The sequence below is a fragment of the Syngnathus leptorhynchus genome, chromosome 14 (genome assembly GCF_054491065.1).
Source record: "Syngnathus leptorhynchus isolate UIUO chromosome 14, UIUO_Slep, whole genome shotgun sequence".
Taxonomy (NCBI): Eukaryota; Metazoa; Chordata; class Actinopteri; order Syngnathiformes; family Syngnathidae; genus Syngnathus; species Syngnathus leptorhynchus.
In genome coordinates, this window is record NC_141208.1 from 1,715,487 (window position 1) to 1,730,281 (window position 14,795).

General features: G+C 42.6%; 4 protein-coding genes across 7 annotated transcripts in view; 2 read left to right on the plus strand and 2 right to left on the minus strand.

Annotated features, from left to right (window-relative positions):
- The window catches only part of LOC147045870 (tropomyosin alpha-4 chain-like), a 48,804-nt gene extending 43,986 nt beyond the window's left edge, over positions 1–4,818 (plus strand). For 2 of the 4 annotated variants that reach the window (XM_085930759.1, XM_085930758.1), the window contains 7 exons: positions 2,443–2,576; positions 3,183–3,300; positions 3,376–3,446; positions 3,535–3,610; positions 3,753–3,815; positions 3,909–3,978; positions 4,477–4,818. In XM_085930759.1, the coding sequence (XP_085786885.1) occupies positions 2,443–2,576; positions 3,183–3,300; positions 3,376–3,446; positions 3,535–3,610; positions 3,753–3,815; positions 3,909–3,978; positions 4,477–4,559 (615 nt within the window). In that variant the 3' untranslated portion in view covers positions 4,560–4,818. Of the gene's footprint in view, positions 1–1,057; positions 1,378–2,442; positions 2,577–3,182; positions 3,301–3,375; positions 3,447–3,534; positions 3,611–3,752; positions 3,816–3,908; positions 3,979–4,119; positions 4,369–4,476 lie in introns of those variants that run through there. The other 2 variants (XM_085930761.1, XM_085930760.1) reach the window with 2 other exon arrangements.
- A 621-nt stretch (positions 4,819–5,439) lies between these two features.
- LOC147045873 (ras-related protein Rab-8A-like) lies at positions 5,440–9,631 on the plus strand. Its single transcript, XM_085930769.1, has 8 exons — positions 5,440–5,658; positions 6,046–6,106; positions 6,284–6,344; positions 6,427–6,504; positions 6,648–6,737; positions 6,890–6,955; positions 7,032–7,082; positions 7,706–9,631. The coding sequence occupies exons 1-8, from the start codon at positions 5,535–5,537 to the stop codon at positions 7,793–7,795; spliced, it is 621 nt and encodes a 206-aa protein (XP_085786895.1). The 5' UTR covers positions 5,440–5,534; the 3' UTR covers positions 7,796–9,631.
- A 303-nt stretch (positions 9,632–9,934) lies between these two features.
- On the minus strand, positions 9,935–11,862 carry cib3 (calcium and integrin binding family member 3). The gene is made up of 6 exons (XM_085930525.1): positions 11,812–11,862; positions 11,440–11,474; positions 11,249–11,360; positions 10,610–10,757; positions 10,079–10,274; positions 9,935–9,956 (listed from the first exon to the last, which is right to left on the minus strand). Exons 1-6 carry the CDS (start codon positions 11,860–11,862, stop codon positions 9,935–9,937), a joined length of 564 nt encoding a protein of 187 aa, XP_085786651.1.
- Positions 11,863–12,585: 723 nt separating this feature from the next.
- Positions 12,586–14,692, minus strand: admp (anti-dorsalizing morphogenic protein). The gene is made up of 5 exons (XM_085930564.1): positions 14,377–14,692; positions 13,771–13,907; positions 13,580–13,702; positions 13,302–13,494; positions 12,586–13,217 (listed from the first exon to the last, which is right to left on the minus strand). Exons 1-5 carry the CDS (start codon positions 14,678–14,680, stop codon positions 12,784–12,786), a joined length of 1,191 nt encoding a protein of 396 aa, XP_085786690.1. The 5' UTR covers positions 14,681–14,692; the 3' UTR covers positions 12,586–12,783.
- Between the last annotated feature and the right edge of the window lie 103 nt (positions 14,693–14,795).

The following is a 14,795-nucleotide window of genomic DNA, read 5'->3' on the forward strand; positions in this document are numbered from 1 at the left end:
AGTCATTACATTCAGGATTGAATGTTCCCTTTTTAGAAGTTGTACTTTTGGAGAAGACAATTAGAAAACATGAGGTTCATACATCCTGGCGTTTTATGGCGATTTTTGGGGGGGTATTTCAGAAGTCTCAGATAACATGCACCAAAGCTCCTCCAAAAATCCTGACAACAGTTCATCCATTCAACACAAACTGGGTGAACATGTCTATCATGATAAGACATGCACAAAATTCCCAAGGATGCATGCCTGAAATTGCACCGGAAGACGGTCTGAAGGAGCAAATTCCAGAGTTTATTCGTAAAAAATGCCCTTCAATAATATTTTCATAGCATGTAAAAGTCAAACACTGTCCCAAAATAAAATGAAATAGTGAATTGTAGCAAAAAGTTAAATACAACCGAATTGCAGTTGAACAGTGCCTGATGAGCCACTAGAGGGAGCCCATGTTACACTAGGAGTCCTCAATGATTGTCCTCCCGACCATTTCTAGAGCTCACCATGAAAAATGGGCGTTAGGGCTTATTTCCTCATTCACACTAAGGAGGAAGATGACAAATAAATGTGGAGATGAAGCAAAAAGGAGGAAGGAAAAGGAGTGGGCGAAGGGGGTGAGGAGCCTGATGGTTGCATGGCCAAATCGATTGCAATTCCACAAAACTGGGGTCAACAAACCTACTCGAATGAGGATGAAGCAAGGCCCCACACACCTCTCTGAGTTCCCTTCCCATTCGTCACCACAGCGAGACAATAACGTCACTCCTTTCTCATGAATCAGCTACTGAATCATATCAAACGCCCCTTCGGAAAAGCACACCCCTTTAATCAGATCCCAGAAATGCATTCTCCTTATAAGTCCACACTTGCCAAACTATTGCACACACGCTCTCACACAGAAGGCGGACTTTGCTCACCTTTTCCTTTTGCGCATGCTCACAGTGACACACAAAAGAAAGAACTTCCTCCCCTTTTTTGCGCCCCGTGACGTCATCGAGGCAAAGACTTGTCAGGATTGGAGGAATTGGCTGTAAATTTCCCCAAATACCCTCCCTCCTTGCACATCTCCGCACTTCCCGCAACGTCCCTTATTTCCTGCCCGGGGAGGAGCAGAAAAAGCAGAGAGAGAAAAAAAGTTTTCCGCACGAAAAAAAAAAAGTTTTTGTGGAAGGCACACCGGCTGAAAAAAGTCCGCTTTTTTTGGGTGCGCTCGGAGGCTCGTTTTTGCTGGTTTCTCTGCATTGATTATCGGGGAATTGTAAGATTACAATGGAAACTGTGAAGAAGAAAATTCAAGCCCTGCAGCAGCAAGTTGATGAAGCGGATGAACGCGCAATGGCCGTCCAAAGGGAGTTGGACACAGAAAGGGAGCTGCGTGAAAAAGTGAGCTTTTCGCCCTAGAAAGGCTTCTTTTTCCTCTCTTATCTTTACTATACACGAGAAATCCAACAATATGCCTAAAAGAATCACTCTGAACTTAATAGGAAGTTTTTTCAGCAGAAGCCCCACCCTATAATTTGTTTAAAAGCTTTGTTTTGTTAATTGTAAAAGTCTTCTGGTTTAGGAGATGAAACGGTGGTTTGGGACCGTTTCTTGACTCATTTGGGGTGTGTTATGTAAGTGAAAGCTGCACTCCATTGAATTGGAATGTATTCATCAATGGAAGAAAAAGCAGATGGATCACCACTGTGGGCGCTCATAAGGAAGCTCGTCATTGTCATTTAGTACTGTCCATATGTTCGGAATTTCAACTTCTCCAGAGTCCAATATTTGATTTGTGTAGTCCTCCATGGAAGTGCACTGATTAGTTTTGTATTGAGTCAAGCATTTACTTTGGAAAACATTTATTAACAGGATGGAAATTGGAAACCGTTTTAAATTGATACATCGATTCATTGACAGATGAATAAATTATGAAAATAATTGTTAGTTGCAGCACCGTTTTTGATATATTTGCATGAAACCCCCTCAAATGATGAACATTAATTGGTCTTTTTGGCACTTCACATTACTCCATAATGCTTCAAATGTAAATTTAAATCGAAAAAAGATCCTGGTTGAGCCAAAGCGAACACCCAGTCCTTCCTCCAGGAAGTGGCCATCAGACTGTGTTATCAGCGCCACAGGAAGCAGGCCCCGACAATGCACCATCCCCAACACCCAGGGTAGGATGAGGAAAAAGAGCGAGCGAGGGAGGGAGGGAGGGAGGGAGGGCTCGCGGGAACCCCAGCTGTGCCTCTAGTCTAGGGTTACATCACCAGGTGTAGCGTTTGTAGGCCATCTACAGTAGGTCAAACTGCAATGATGTCACTCATTTGCATAAAGCACGCAATCACGTGAAGAAGAAGGTATTCTGGTGATCCCTGGATCGTCCTTCTTCTCTGGACAAAGATGCGTTTCCTGTTTCAACTGTGACATCTCTCTCAATTGCTCTCTGTACCGCTACAGGCGGAAGGCGATGTGGCGTCCCTCAACCGCAGGATCCAGCTGGTGGAGGAGGAGCTGGACCGGGCTCAGGAGAGACTGGCCACGGCCCTGCAGAAGCTGGAGGAGGCCGAGAAGGCGGCGGACGAGAGTGAAAGGTGACGGACGGACGGACTACAAAAATCTGTCGTCTCTCTTGTCTATAAAAAGGCTTTCGGCACACCATAAGCACTTTTTTGTTAGCATTTGCCATCAAGTTTAGCTTTGTTCGAATTTTGGGCGTGCATTAGCTCATTTCTTGATTGCATCTACCTAACACTCATATCATAAGATCACTTCCTGCTATGTTTAGCCCTGTTAGCTTTTTTTTCTGTAGTCGTCCATTTAATCTCAATTGCTAACCAAAACAGCAGCCCCTATTCATCCATACCAACAGGTTTTTGAATTAATTGAAGTGTGGAGTCTTACTGCGTTGTTGAAAACAACTTCCATCTGCAGTATTAAAGTTGAGGAAAAGAGATGATGACAATATTAACAATTTGTGTTCACAATGTAGATTGTGATACAAAATGTTGTATATGTGTCCATGTTTATGATACAGAGGGCTCCCCCACTTGTTTCGCTGCATTTATTATTATTATTGTTTAAAAAAAAAAAAAAAAAAAATGCTACATTCGAAATGATGCCTTCCGTTATCTGCAGTTCAATAGGAATGGTAATATATTTTGAATTTGCTTTTTAATTTTCTTAATTTGCCTTTGCAGAGGCATGAAGGTGGTGGAGAACAGAGCTATGAAGGATGAGGAGAAGATGGAGATCCAAGAGCTGCAGCTCAAGGAGGCCAAACACATCGCCGAGGAGGCCGACCGCAAATATGAGGAGGTAGGACAAATGATCTGCGTGCTTGCTTCCATTGTGTGTGCGTGTCTGCTCTAATTCAGGTGTGCCTGTCAACAGGTGGCGCGTAAAATGGTGATCCTCGAGAGCGACCTGGAGAGAGCGGAGGAAAGGGCGGAGGTTGCAGAAGTGTACGAGATTACATTCTTTTCTTTTGATGAAGGGAGATATAAATGCTCTTGACTTGAACCAATGACGTCATTGTTTCCACCCTCACAGCAAGTGTAGTGATCTGGAAGAAGAACTGAAGAATGTCACCAACAACCTGAAGTCCCTGGAGGCCCAGTCTGACAAGGCAAGATTTGCGCACATAGACAAATTGATATTTCCAGTCTGCCTAGTCCTTCTGGCGTTCTCCCTGAAGCAGGAATTAGAATGCTAGCTAACGTATGAAATGAAGGATGTTTGATGTGACGAATGTTACTTTGACTTTCTAGTACTCTGAGAAAGAAGACAAATATGAGGAGGAGATCAAGGTCCTGAGTGACAGACTGAAGGAGGTCAGCAAAATTGATCTTTCATTAATAATAATAAATCCAATCTGACAGTCTTGTATGATCCTATGACGTTTTTTTTTTTGTTTTTTTTTCAAGGCGGAGACCCGTGCGGAATTTGCAGAAAGGACAGTGGCCAAGCTGGAAAAGTCCATAGATGACTTGGAAGGTTTGTTTTATTCCAACACTTCTTCATGAATAAGTTTTCATCTTTTTTTCCCCCCTCTAAATCTGACCTGTCTTTTTCCTCTTCTTGCTTTTCATTCCTCTCTGGTTCTGCTTTCCTATCCGCCTACTTTCTGACCTCCAGATGAAGTGTACAATCAGAAGCTGAGTTACAAGGCTATCAGCGAGGAGCTGGACCATGCCCTCAATGATATGAACACCTTGTAAAAAAAAAAAAAAAAAAAAAAGGCCACCTCAGGACAAGCTGCTTTTCTGTTTTCACTCTTCCTCTCTTTGCCTCATGGCCTGGTGGCGGCAATGGCGGTCAAGCGTCTTCTCTTTCTTTATGGCTCCTTTGTCTTCTTAAAGCTCAATAAAGACTTCTTCTATTTTACCTTGTCTTCTGTCTTTCTGCTTTTCACAACAGTCATAATTCCGTGTTTATTTTTTTATGTCTTTGCATTGTATCTCTGACCCCCCTCATTCTCCTCCCTCATTGCAGATAATCTATCGCATGCAAAAGAGGAAAACATAGGAATGCACCAAGTCCTGGACCAAACACTGCAGGAGCTCAATAGCTTGTAAAAAAACAAACAAACAAAAAACACCACAGAGAAGAAGCAATTCTGACAAAAGTTTTGTTAAAGAGAAAACATTCCCTCCATTGCATCGGTTTCAGCCCAACAATTACCACAACAATGATAGTAACACGTTTAATCCTTTTTATATATTTATGTTTATTTTTTTTCACTCCCCGTCCTCTTTTTTTTATAATGGTTTTGGGTCCATATATTAAATTTTGGTGCTGATTTTGTTGAATAAAACCTGCTAAGGATGACAATCATGCTGTTGTTGTTTATTCCTGAAGATGTGCCCATTTGTATCATATTCCAGATATGAAGAACATTTCAACAATAGTAAGTGCTTTTTGATATTTAACTTGGCTTACAATGCACAATGAGTGTTTTTTGGGTGGAAAAAAAAGTACCATAAATTGAAAAGTACATCTTTTTTTATTCAGTTACTCTCAAGACTCCCTACTTTGTCTACTCATTACTTTATTCAACCTACACAAATGATGATAACCTAAGAAGATGTGAAGAGAGCGATCAAACATTGGCTGATTGTTATCATGAGAGTTTATCTGGTGGAACTTGTACCAGGGAGCACTAACAATGATGATACAACAGGTTTGGAGAAACAAGATGTTTCCTAACCTTATTTAGAAGAACAATCTGATGTCAAAACTAAGAACGACTCACAGTAATCTCTTGTGCTTTGTGACATCCTAAAAAAAATCAAAAGCTTCTTTCACAAATATGTCTGAGGTGTATTTAATAAAAGAGGGAAAATATATTGAGTTTTGTTGAAGTTGTGCCAGGCAATCGAAATGGTTATTGCACATACATTGGCATTCCAGAGGCTGTAACTTGACAAGTTAATTCTTCTGCTGCAGTTTTCCTCCAAGCCATCCAGATGTCGCTGTTGTTTTTTCTTGAATACCACCGACGCACCTGAGCTTCACCGGGCGCGCCACTTCCGCACCCAATATCAACAACTATGGCGAAGACGTACGACTATTTGTTTAAACTGCTATTAATTGGTGACTCCGGGGTTGGAAAGACATGCGTCCTTTTCAGGTTTTCCGAAGACGCCTTCAATTCTACGTTCATATCAACCATAGGTACATCTAATGTTGATTACAGCTGCTACTTTTGAATGGTGCGCCCACTGGTTTGGTCTATTTGCTGGTGGGCTGCTAAAAACGCTACGATGATCTTGGTTCGCTGTCACTAGTGTGCCGGATGAGACTATTTTCCGGGAGCTTTGTTGGAAAAACATTCCCTGATTGTTAGCAGCGCTATTGGCTATTAGCTGTCAGTTGTGGTAAAGTCACTGCGCGCGGTTAGCTAGTAGCTGGTAGCGCTAATGGCAACTATCAGATAGGAAATGCTTTGGTCGTTCGATCTTCCTGATACGTGTGACATATCGAAACTGTGACTGTCATGCTACGGTAGCGAGCGAGATCGCTGCTATGATATTTGATTGACGTGTACGATCGTTCCTCAAGGCATAGATTTCAAGATAAGGACAATAGAGCTCGAAGGCAAGAAGATCAAGTTGCAGATATGGTAAGTTGATTCTCATGATACGCTTCTTATTAATTCGTCGAGAACAATCGGTGCCACATCCTGCCCTTTGTCACTTGATGTCATTCCAACGAGGTCATCATTCTACCTACTTTTTGGCATTTTTCATTTTTGTTTGCACGTTAAACAGTCCATACTGATGTTGTATTTACTTCCCAGGGATACAGCCGGTCAGGAGCGCTTCCGAACAATCACGACAGCCTACTACAGAGGAGCCATGGTGAGAATGTGGAAAATGCTAGTACTAGACCACACCGAGTTTCTTGCCTATGGTACATAACTTTTGGCATCTTTCTATACAGGGAATCATGCTCGTTTATGACATCACCAATGAGAAGTCATTTGAAAATATCAAGAACTGGATCAGGAACATAGAGGAGGTACCATTGTCTTACTGTTCTCCATTTTTGCTTTTGGGTTTTCAATGGCACTCGTTTTATTTTTGCTTTCAGAAGTACTTGATTCGTGTTCTGTTAAAGTGACTTAATTCCCATATAGAAATTTGCTCTTACCCTTGTTCCAGCATGCGACATCTGACGTCGAGAAGATGGTTCTCGGCAATAAATGCGACATCAATGACAAGCGACAAGTTTCCAAAGACAGGGGTGAAAAGGTAAGAAACAATATGAGGGCGTATACAGTCGTGCCTTGAGATACAGCACCATATTGAACAAATTGAACTCGTATCTCAAGGCACAACTGTATTCTTTTCTGTTTAGTTTTGAGCAAAATATCAGAAAGCATCCTGATGCAATTCTCTTGTAGCTTGCTTTAGAGTATGGCATCAAGTTCATTGAGACAAGCGCAAAGGCCAACATCAACGTGGAGAGCGTAGGTGTCAAATTTTCTTTTTGATAATCATACTTTATAGTATTGCATATAAATGTGATGCCGTGTCTACTTGCAGGCCTTTATGACACTTGCCAGGGACATCAAATCCAAAATGGACACCAAAATGGTAAGGAGAACCGTTACGGGACTGAGAATTGCTTTTCTACATTGGTGTCATCATGATGTTTATTTATTTATTTTTAATTCAAAGACCAGAATTCGCTAGGCTTGTCGAATATAAGATCCACAAAAATGTCTCTACGCCTGGAGGTTTTGAAATGGTCGTTTGGTGATGATTTACATTTATTGGCATTCCCCATAATATACAGGCATTTTCAGCCATTTCTATGACCTCCCTAAAACTGAAATAAGTGGTCTTTAAGACACAAATTTCACTTCACAGCATGAAATTTGCTGTCAATCAAAAAGTCTCGAGGACTTATACCAGAGGTCAGACATTTTTGCTTGAAGCAGCCATTTGTGTTCATCAACTTTTACTTGGAAACCTCCACCTTCTTGCTCCTGTACTTTCGTCCGTATTTTTTTTAATCTCTTCATTTTTGGTATAACCGGCGTCCAGGGGGAAAAAGTGGTGCCTTTGACTTATGATCTTGATTTGGTCAGTGACCACACACATATCTTCTCATCTTTACCCTTTGAAATGAACAAAACGGGTATTTCCGAGCCTTGGCGGAGTTCTCCCGTGGTTTCCGGAAACATTCCAGGTGTTGTTCATTTGTGTTGCCTCAGGAGGGGAACACACCCCAGGGGGGCAGCCAAGGAGTGAAGATTCTGGAGACACGGAAAAAAAGCAGCTTCTTCCACTGCAGCCTCCTTTGAGGACCACCGAGGCCTTTTTAGTTTGCAAAGTACCCGCTCGAGCCCAAATAAGACTTTTGCTTGCTTGGGAGCATTTCCCTTCGTTCTCCTCTCCATAGCAGTCCGCATAAAAACTGCCTCTTGTGAGCGCTTCCAGCTGGACAATCGTCATTTACAGGAATTTCCGAGGACCGGGCTCGGAGGAGGACAACAACGAGTCGTTGCACAAATAACAGGCTTGTACTCAAGTTGTTCATTTTTGTTGATTTTGTCTGTCATACTTCTTTTGGTCGCCAGAGGGGGGTGTTTGTTTGTTTTTTTTCCAACTCATTTCCAGCCAGAAACTGACAACCTTGAAGCTCAGCCAAATAGAGGCATTTGGCACTTGAGTATAAAACAGCTTTTAAATCGCATACATGACCACTATAATGGAATTTGGTTGGTATGTTTGTCATGAGCAGGACCACAAAACTCCCAAGATTCAATATCCCCCGAAACATAGGAAGTCTTTGTAATACCTCGAATAACTGCCCTGAGCAGTCCAGTATTTGACTGTCAAGCTTCTCTTGATTTCTGCTTTGTCTATGTTTTTCCAGCTCTTTTTTTAAATACAGTATTATTTGTCAAATTAATCACAAAATGAAATTCCAAGACAAAAGTACTGTTCATGTTGGAAAAAATTCCAGTCATACTTTGTCGTTACTTTAAAGAAACATTTCTTAGGTGCTTGAATTCAATCCGGTAGCTTTGTATAATTTTGTTAAATTCCATCAAAGCTATCGTGTTGGGAAGCCTTCTCCGCCTACAATGTCAAGCTTCTCATGTTCTTAACAGACGTCTTCTTACTTCATTCTTGCACCTAAAATCACATGTCCATTTGGGTGCTGCTATGCATTGTGAATCTCGGACCTATGTGTGTGTTTTCGCTCTTAATAATGTTCACTTTGTATGATATTGAGCCCCAAAATGGAGCACTGTCCAGAAAAAAAAAAAGTCACTGCTATCAAAACATTTTGGGTTGGGAAGGTATTAGTGATGCATTTTTCCTCCAATTGTATCACTTTTACAGACTTCCTTATGCACTTGAACTCTTCCAAACTAGTAATAGTTGAGTGGGACATTTTATGTCTTTCAACTCAAGAGTACTACAGCTACATTCAACAGAGAAAAATAAATACTCGTCGTGTATGTAGTAGTCATCCCTTGCTATATTGTGGAAACTTAATATTTTTACCTTTTTGCCCCCAATATCTGCTTTTTATTTGGAGACCATCTTTATTTTCATAAAAGCTTTTTTTTTTTTTTTTTTTTTTTTTTTACAAAGGTCAGGCTTTAGTCTCATAAAATCATATATATCTTTTTTAAAACAAAAGAAAATGCACAAAACTCCCCCAAACTTGACTTTATTCTTAAAAAGATCAACATTTTGTCTAAAAAAAAACCATCAAATTGGGATTTTTATTCCCCAAAATGCAACTTTATACATACTAAACCAAATTGAATCGCCTAAAATTACAACTTTAAAAAAAACCTTATTGTGTTGCCCTAGTACTCCTTGGGTAATGTCTCTGCTCTTACAGAAGTTTGAGTCTAGATGCACCAAATGTTTGTGTCTTATGATTTACACATCCTGTGTAAACAGGCTAAATCTGACCATTCTTTTGTTTTTAAAGCTGAATTTTTACAGTCATATTTTCAAATACATTTCATACATTGTGAAGAACATAACATTGCAAATATTCTATTGAGAGATATACTTATTGTACTGTACTTTATACTTCCAGTGTGAAGATGTGTATCTGCAGTTTTTAGAGATGTCTACTTTTTGGGATGAATAAAAAAGCAAAGCAAACTTAATGCTCCGTCTTTTCCCCTTTCTGGCTGAGAGTCAGTGGAAAGTCACTCAAGGACGTTTATTGCCGTAATTGACCTTGAGCACTTTCATAACAACGGGACCACCGTAATCCGCCGGACAACTTTTTGGCTCATGTTTTATAGTAATGCGTAACTGGATCTCTTGTAGATTGAAATCACAAAACTCACGTAGAATCAAGTATTATTTCGTATGGGAGCGAATTTTCAAATGTTCCATCAAAAACATCCTCACGCAGAGACGTGAGGACTCCTCCGTTTTTCACATTTGTCGGTGATTGGCTTTCCTTATATTCTTATGTGGAAGGTGCTGAGGACACAAGATGGGATAAGAAAGCAAATTCTCAGTTTTATGTTTGACAGTAAGCTTCCAACTGGTTTCCCCAAAATGATTTCCTATGATTTTGAAATGAGTGTTTTGACCAGACCCACCTAAGAAAGTCTGGCGCTCGTACAATCATGTGCTGAAAGTCCTCCAGCGATAGCCGGCCGTCGTTGTCCATATCGGCTTCGTCTAGCACCTTCTCGCAGACCATGCGCACCTCGTCCTCTGTCAGCTCGTTCCGCGTCAGTTTGTTCAATGTCTTCTCCAGGTCCGATTTACAAATAAAGTCGTCGTTGTTGAAATCTTCCCAGAAAGAATGGAAGCACAAGGTTACACAGTATACAGGTCAACATCTGTTCCAGGTACATCTTGCTAATGAAAATAACACATTTTAACTCGAATATAGACTCTAAATTTACATTCTAACCCTAAAGTGTGCATCCAACAACACCGCTGCTCTCCTTAACTTTTGGGTTTGACACGATAGTGTTTTTGCCTAAGTCCATCAGCCATTTGAAGGTGGTGGCTCTTTATGCCAAGTCACTGGGTTTTCTTTCAATTCGCACTTGATATGTGGGCAGGAAATGAAAAATCTCGCACCATTTTCAAACGTCAATTTTCCATGTGTAAGGTTTTACCGTAAATCTTAAAAGCATAGTAGGCCTTGAGATCCCGCGGCGCCATCTCGCTCAGAACCGAGAACATGTCCAGGAAGTCGTCCAACGTCATGTTTCCTTGGCCGTCCTCGGAGAAAACCTCAGCGATCCTCTGGCGAAATGGATTGTCCTGAACAGCCAGACAATGCCACTTGACACGATTATCTTTGATTAGCGATTATCTATTGTTTCTTTCATGCTACGGCCTTGAGATGCAAATGACGTCTTGTGAATTTACTGTAAGATTAGTCATAAAAAAAGAGCATTATTTGTGACATCCATAGTATATTAGCTTAATGCAAAGAAAGGCAATGATTAGCATCTGTGAAGATCCAAGACAACTTACTAGCATAATGTAGTTTGAAGCATGGCGTCAAATTTTGATGAGAATTTGGCAAATTTGCCACGAAAGCGGCCACGAGCGCCTGTTCATCGCACCAAGTCGACTCGATAGGCTTTACCGTTCGCTAATATTAACAATTGCGCGCTAGCCGCATTCTTTGAAATTTGAAAGGAGTCAGGTGACAGGCGATCTTTTCACAGAATTCTGTGGATGAATTGCTCATCAATTATGGAGGCAGACGGAGGGACGGCGGGGTTGCAGCGAGTGCGTCTGGCTACCTTCAGCTCGGGCATGCTGCCAATCAGCTCATATGGTAGCTTCACATCTGGCTGCTCGGTGTAGTCGAGGGGAACGAGTTGCGGAGCCAGATCGTGATAGCGGTGGAACAGTCTGAAAGCGCTCCCAAACACAAGCTACATCGGTAGAGATAAACTTAAGGATCAAGAATAGTAGCCGGGCCTTGACTCACCTGAGAATTTCTTTCCTTGTAAAATAGGTACAGTCCTGGAAAAAAAAAAAAGTCACAGTCAGAGGTTTCCCCCAGAACATGATGCTACATGTGGTCGGATTGGAATATTTTTAGACGTGGCGGAGGAGCGTGACCATCTCAAATGATCTTTTCCCCATTGAAATGAATGGCAATGGCATTAATTCGTTTCAGGCTGCCCACTGAAAAAAAACAGAACAGCACTTTCTAAAATATAGATCCATAGAAGATTGCCGTAAAATTGGCAATTGTTTTTCATGTATTTTTATTTTGATAAGTAAACATGCAGCGATCACATGAACTACACATACTTTGAAAAGTTTTTTGCTGAGCAAGCACGTTGACTACACCAACCTGGTAGGCGTCTAGCTGCCTCGCGGTGAAGACGGTCTGCTTATTCCCCATGTCGGAGCACGCAGACGCCCGGCCTGGGTTCCATCTTCGTTCTCATAGGGCACCTACTCGTTATGGGCACTGACAGATATGAAAGGACGCCAGGGCCAGAGGGAGGCGAAGCGGGGCGGAGAGGGGAGATCGGGTGTCGGGCCGCCGCGGGGCCCCCGTTTGGTGGCCCTTAATAACATGGTTTCTCCTCCGTTGTGACTGGCAGTTTCTTTTGAAAGGGAACAAGGGCTGTCGTCCAGCAGCGTGCCAAAAGCTATCAAACGCTTCTTTGGTGCCACTCCAGGGTCGACGCCTCCGCCGGCGCTCGGGTTACCTTCCACTCAGACGCCCCTTTCATGGCTACCTAGCCGCACATAGTGCCGACTTGCCAACTTGTTTATTAACCCAAAAATTAAAGTTGCCTTCCATCTATTAGTCACTATTTCAGGGAGGGACCATGAAATCGGGGTTATAGATGTCTGACGGTCTGAACTGTCTGTCACCACTAAACATTCCCCAATATAAGATTCTGATAAAGCATGAATGAAATAATCACTGTATCATATTGATAGTAAAATTAGAGCTCAAAAATATCCTTTAAAACAATTTCTTCCTCATAGAACACAATTTTATTCTTAAACAAAATATACAATATTTGGTACAAAAAAAAAGTGTATTAGGTTAGATTTAAAAAAATAAATAAATCTTAACATTCTTTTTTGTTTGAATTCATTCTTAGGACATTATTATTATGATGATACACGCATTTACTGTGGTCATGAGTTTAGTTAGTGATCGACAAAAGTCCATTCGGACATCTAGCATTAGAATTATTTACAAGCGAGCACGTTTACGTCTTTCACAGGTTAGCACTACTGTCATATATTATCATTTATAGCTATTTACATATAATACAAAGCCGGCCGGCCGCACAGGTATGGGTCAGTGGCAGCCACAGCTCCCCGCCACCATGTCGTTGTATTGCTTGAGCACCACGTTCTCGTCGTCATCAAAGTAGAGCAGGTTGATGGAGTAGAGCTTGTCGGGCACGCAGCACGGCGTCTCGATGCTCTTGATCAGCTTCAAGGCGTTGATGATGGACTGCACGGTGGCGTGGTTAGTGGGCCTCATGTTCTGGCCCAAAGGGAAGGGACACGAGCCCTTGCAGTGGTAGGCGTTGTAGCCTCGCGGCGACACGATCCAGCCCGACCAGCCAATCTCCTCAAAGTCCACGTAGAGCGGCAGGCGCCGGCACGGCATGGACGCGCCCTCCTCCTCCCACGCCTGGTCCAAGGAACGGGCGCTGCGAGGGGATGGGTGGGAGGCCATGGGGGATTGGGGTAAGATGGCGGCGCTATCTTGGCCATTGTCTGGATCTGTCAAAAGCAAAATATTTAAGTGTGATATTAAATCAACCAGAGGGCTTCGAGTTCTTCAAATTCAACCAGCAAGGGCCTCACCTGCGCTCTCCGGAGTGGTGGACCGCCGTCGTCCGTCGTCTGTGAACAGCACTAGCATGGGCTGTTTACTCTGGTGGTGGTTGCGTCCCGATGCGAAGCGGATCAACTTCAGGTCCATTTGGCTTCCCCCCAGAGTCCGCACCACCACGTGGAGCCCCAGGTTGCTGCCCTCGTCCGCCGTCCACGAGCGGACCTTTGGTTGAAACACGAGTCCAGGTTAGTCAGGTTAAAGGGGATCGATCGGTCATAGGTAGTTAGGGTCGGTCGTCGGGACTCACAGCTTGAGTGATTGTAAACACCTCCCAACCGTTGGAGTGGATCGGGATGAGTCGAGAAGATAGCAGCTTCCTCTCTTGCGTGTTGTTGCTTTTGGAGGTGTCCAGCAGTTGGTAGACGCTAACCTGGAAATGAGCTCTGTCAGCTCGCCCATCTGACATGACTAAGACTAGATGTTCAGAATGCAACATACCTGGCAGAAGTGATGCCTGTTGAACACCAATGTAGCTTGAGGTCGCAGCTTGAAAAGGTGGAGCTCAGCTGTGAGGATCTTCTCTGTCCTGGCGACAGTGGACACATTGAATCGGAACTCCACCTGTTCGCTGCGCACTGCAAAGACAAGAAAAGAACCACTCTGAGTTTGACAGCAGTGATCTTCAGTGTGATACAAGGGCTCTCTCTAGTGGTAGGAGAAATAATTACTGAAATATTGAAACTATTCTCAAATTTTTCCCAATTTTTTTGGGAATACATTTGAGTACGGTTCACTTGTATTTAACTTTTAAAGAAAATGCAATTGTGGTTAATCTCTTGTAACTCTTGTTTATTTCGCTACACTTTTTATGACACTTGTATTTTAAGTAAGCTTATCATTAGTGTTTCTTTTATTGTTTTACTCTTATTGTTTGCTTAAAATACATCAAACAATAACAAGAATTTAAATAAAAATTCGACAAGAAAATCTAATGCGGAAACAGATCCTGGAAAATACATAAAAACTTAATGATTGCATTTGGGTTAATTCTGACATGTGACAGAGAGCGCCAGGAAAAGTTAATGATCACATATTTTGACTCACGTTTGTCAAAGAAGCTCCGTACTGTGTTGCCTTCTAGCAGATAGGGATCCTTGGTCACTCCGTCCACGTCGGCCACGGTGTTGTACAAGTCCAGCATGTATTGCGGCGGCTGCTTGCGTCGGTGCGTGACGGCTACGGGCGGGTCGTCCATACCGAACACCTCCAGAAGTCGCTTGATGGCGTCCGAGCGGACCGACCCGGCCTGGGTGGATTCGGTAGCGTAGGGCTCCTCCAGGTAGTTGAGCGACGGCCGCGCCCGGACCATCGTGCACGGCAAAGCGACCAGAAGCACAAGCGCGAGCATCTCGCAAGCTCGAAAAAGTCACTTATGAGGTCAATAGTGAATTACGTGGGGGCACTTATTTATATCTTCATAGCGCACCCCCTCCTCTTCCTCCTCACTTAATCTCATGGTAAAC

Excerpts from the sequence above, each read along its gene's own strand:
- cib3 (XM_085930525.1), bottom strand. The coding sequence starts at position 11,862 with ATGGGGAATAAGCAGACCGTCTTCACCGCGAGGCAGCTAGACGCCTAC. Across the intron at positions 11,475-11,811 it reads GGCAGCTAGACGCCTACCAG|GACTGTACCTATTTTACAAG; the intron begins GTTGGTGTAGTC and ends TTTTTTTTCCAG. Across the intron at positions 11,361-11,439 it reads ACAAGGAAAGAAATTCTCAG|ACTGTTCCACCGCTATCACG; the intron begins GTGAGTCAAGGC and ends GAGCGCTTTCAG.
- LOC147045873 (XM_085930769.1), top strand. The coding sequence starts at position 5,535 with ATGGCGAAGACGTACGACTATTTGTTTAAACTGCTATTAATTGGTGAC. Across the intron at positions 6,107-6,283 it reads AAGATCAAGTTGCAGATATG|GGATACAGCCGGTCAGGAGC; the intron begins GTAAGTTGATTC and ends TTTACTTCCCAG. Across the intron at positions 6,738-6,889 it reads CCAAAGACAGGGGTGAAAAG|CTTGCTTTAGAGTATGGCAT; the intron begins GTAAGAAACAAT and ends ATTCTCTTGTAG.
- admp (XM_085930564.1), bottom strand. The coding sequence starts at position 14,680 with ATGCTCGCGCTTGTGCTTCTGGTCGCTTTGCCGTGCACGATGGTCCGG. Across the intron at positions 13,908-14,376 it reads ACGGAGCTTCTTTGACAAAC|TGCGCAGCGAACAGGTGGAG; the intron begins GTGAGTCAAAAT and ends TTGTCTTTGCAG. Across the intron at positions 13,495-13,579 it reads TGTTTACAATCACTCAAGCT|GTCCGCTCGTGGACGGCGGA; the intron begins GTGAGTCCCGAC and ends TTTCAACCAAAG.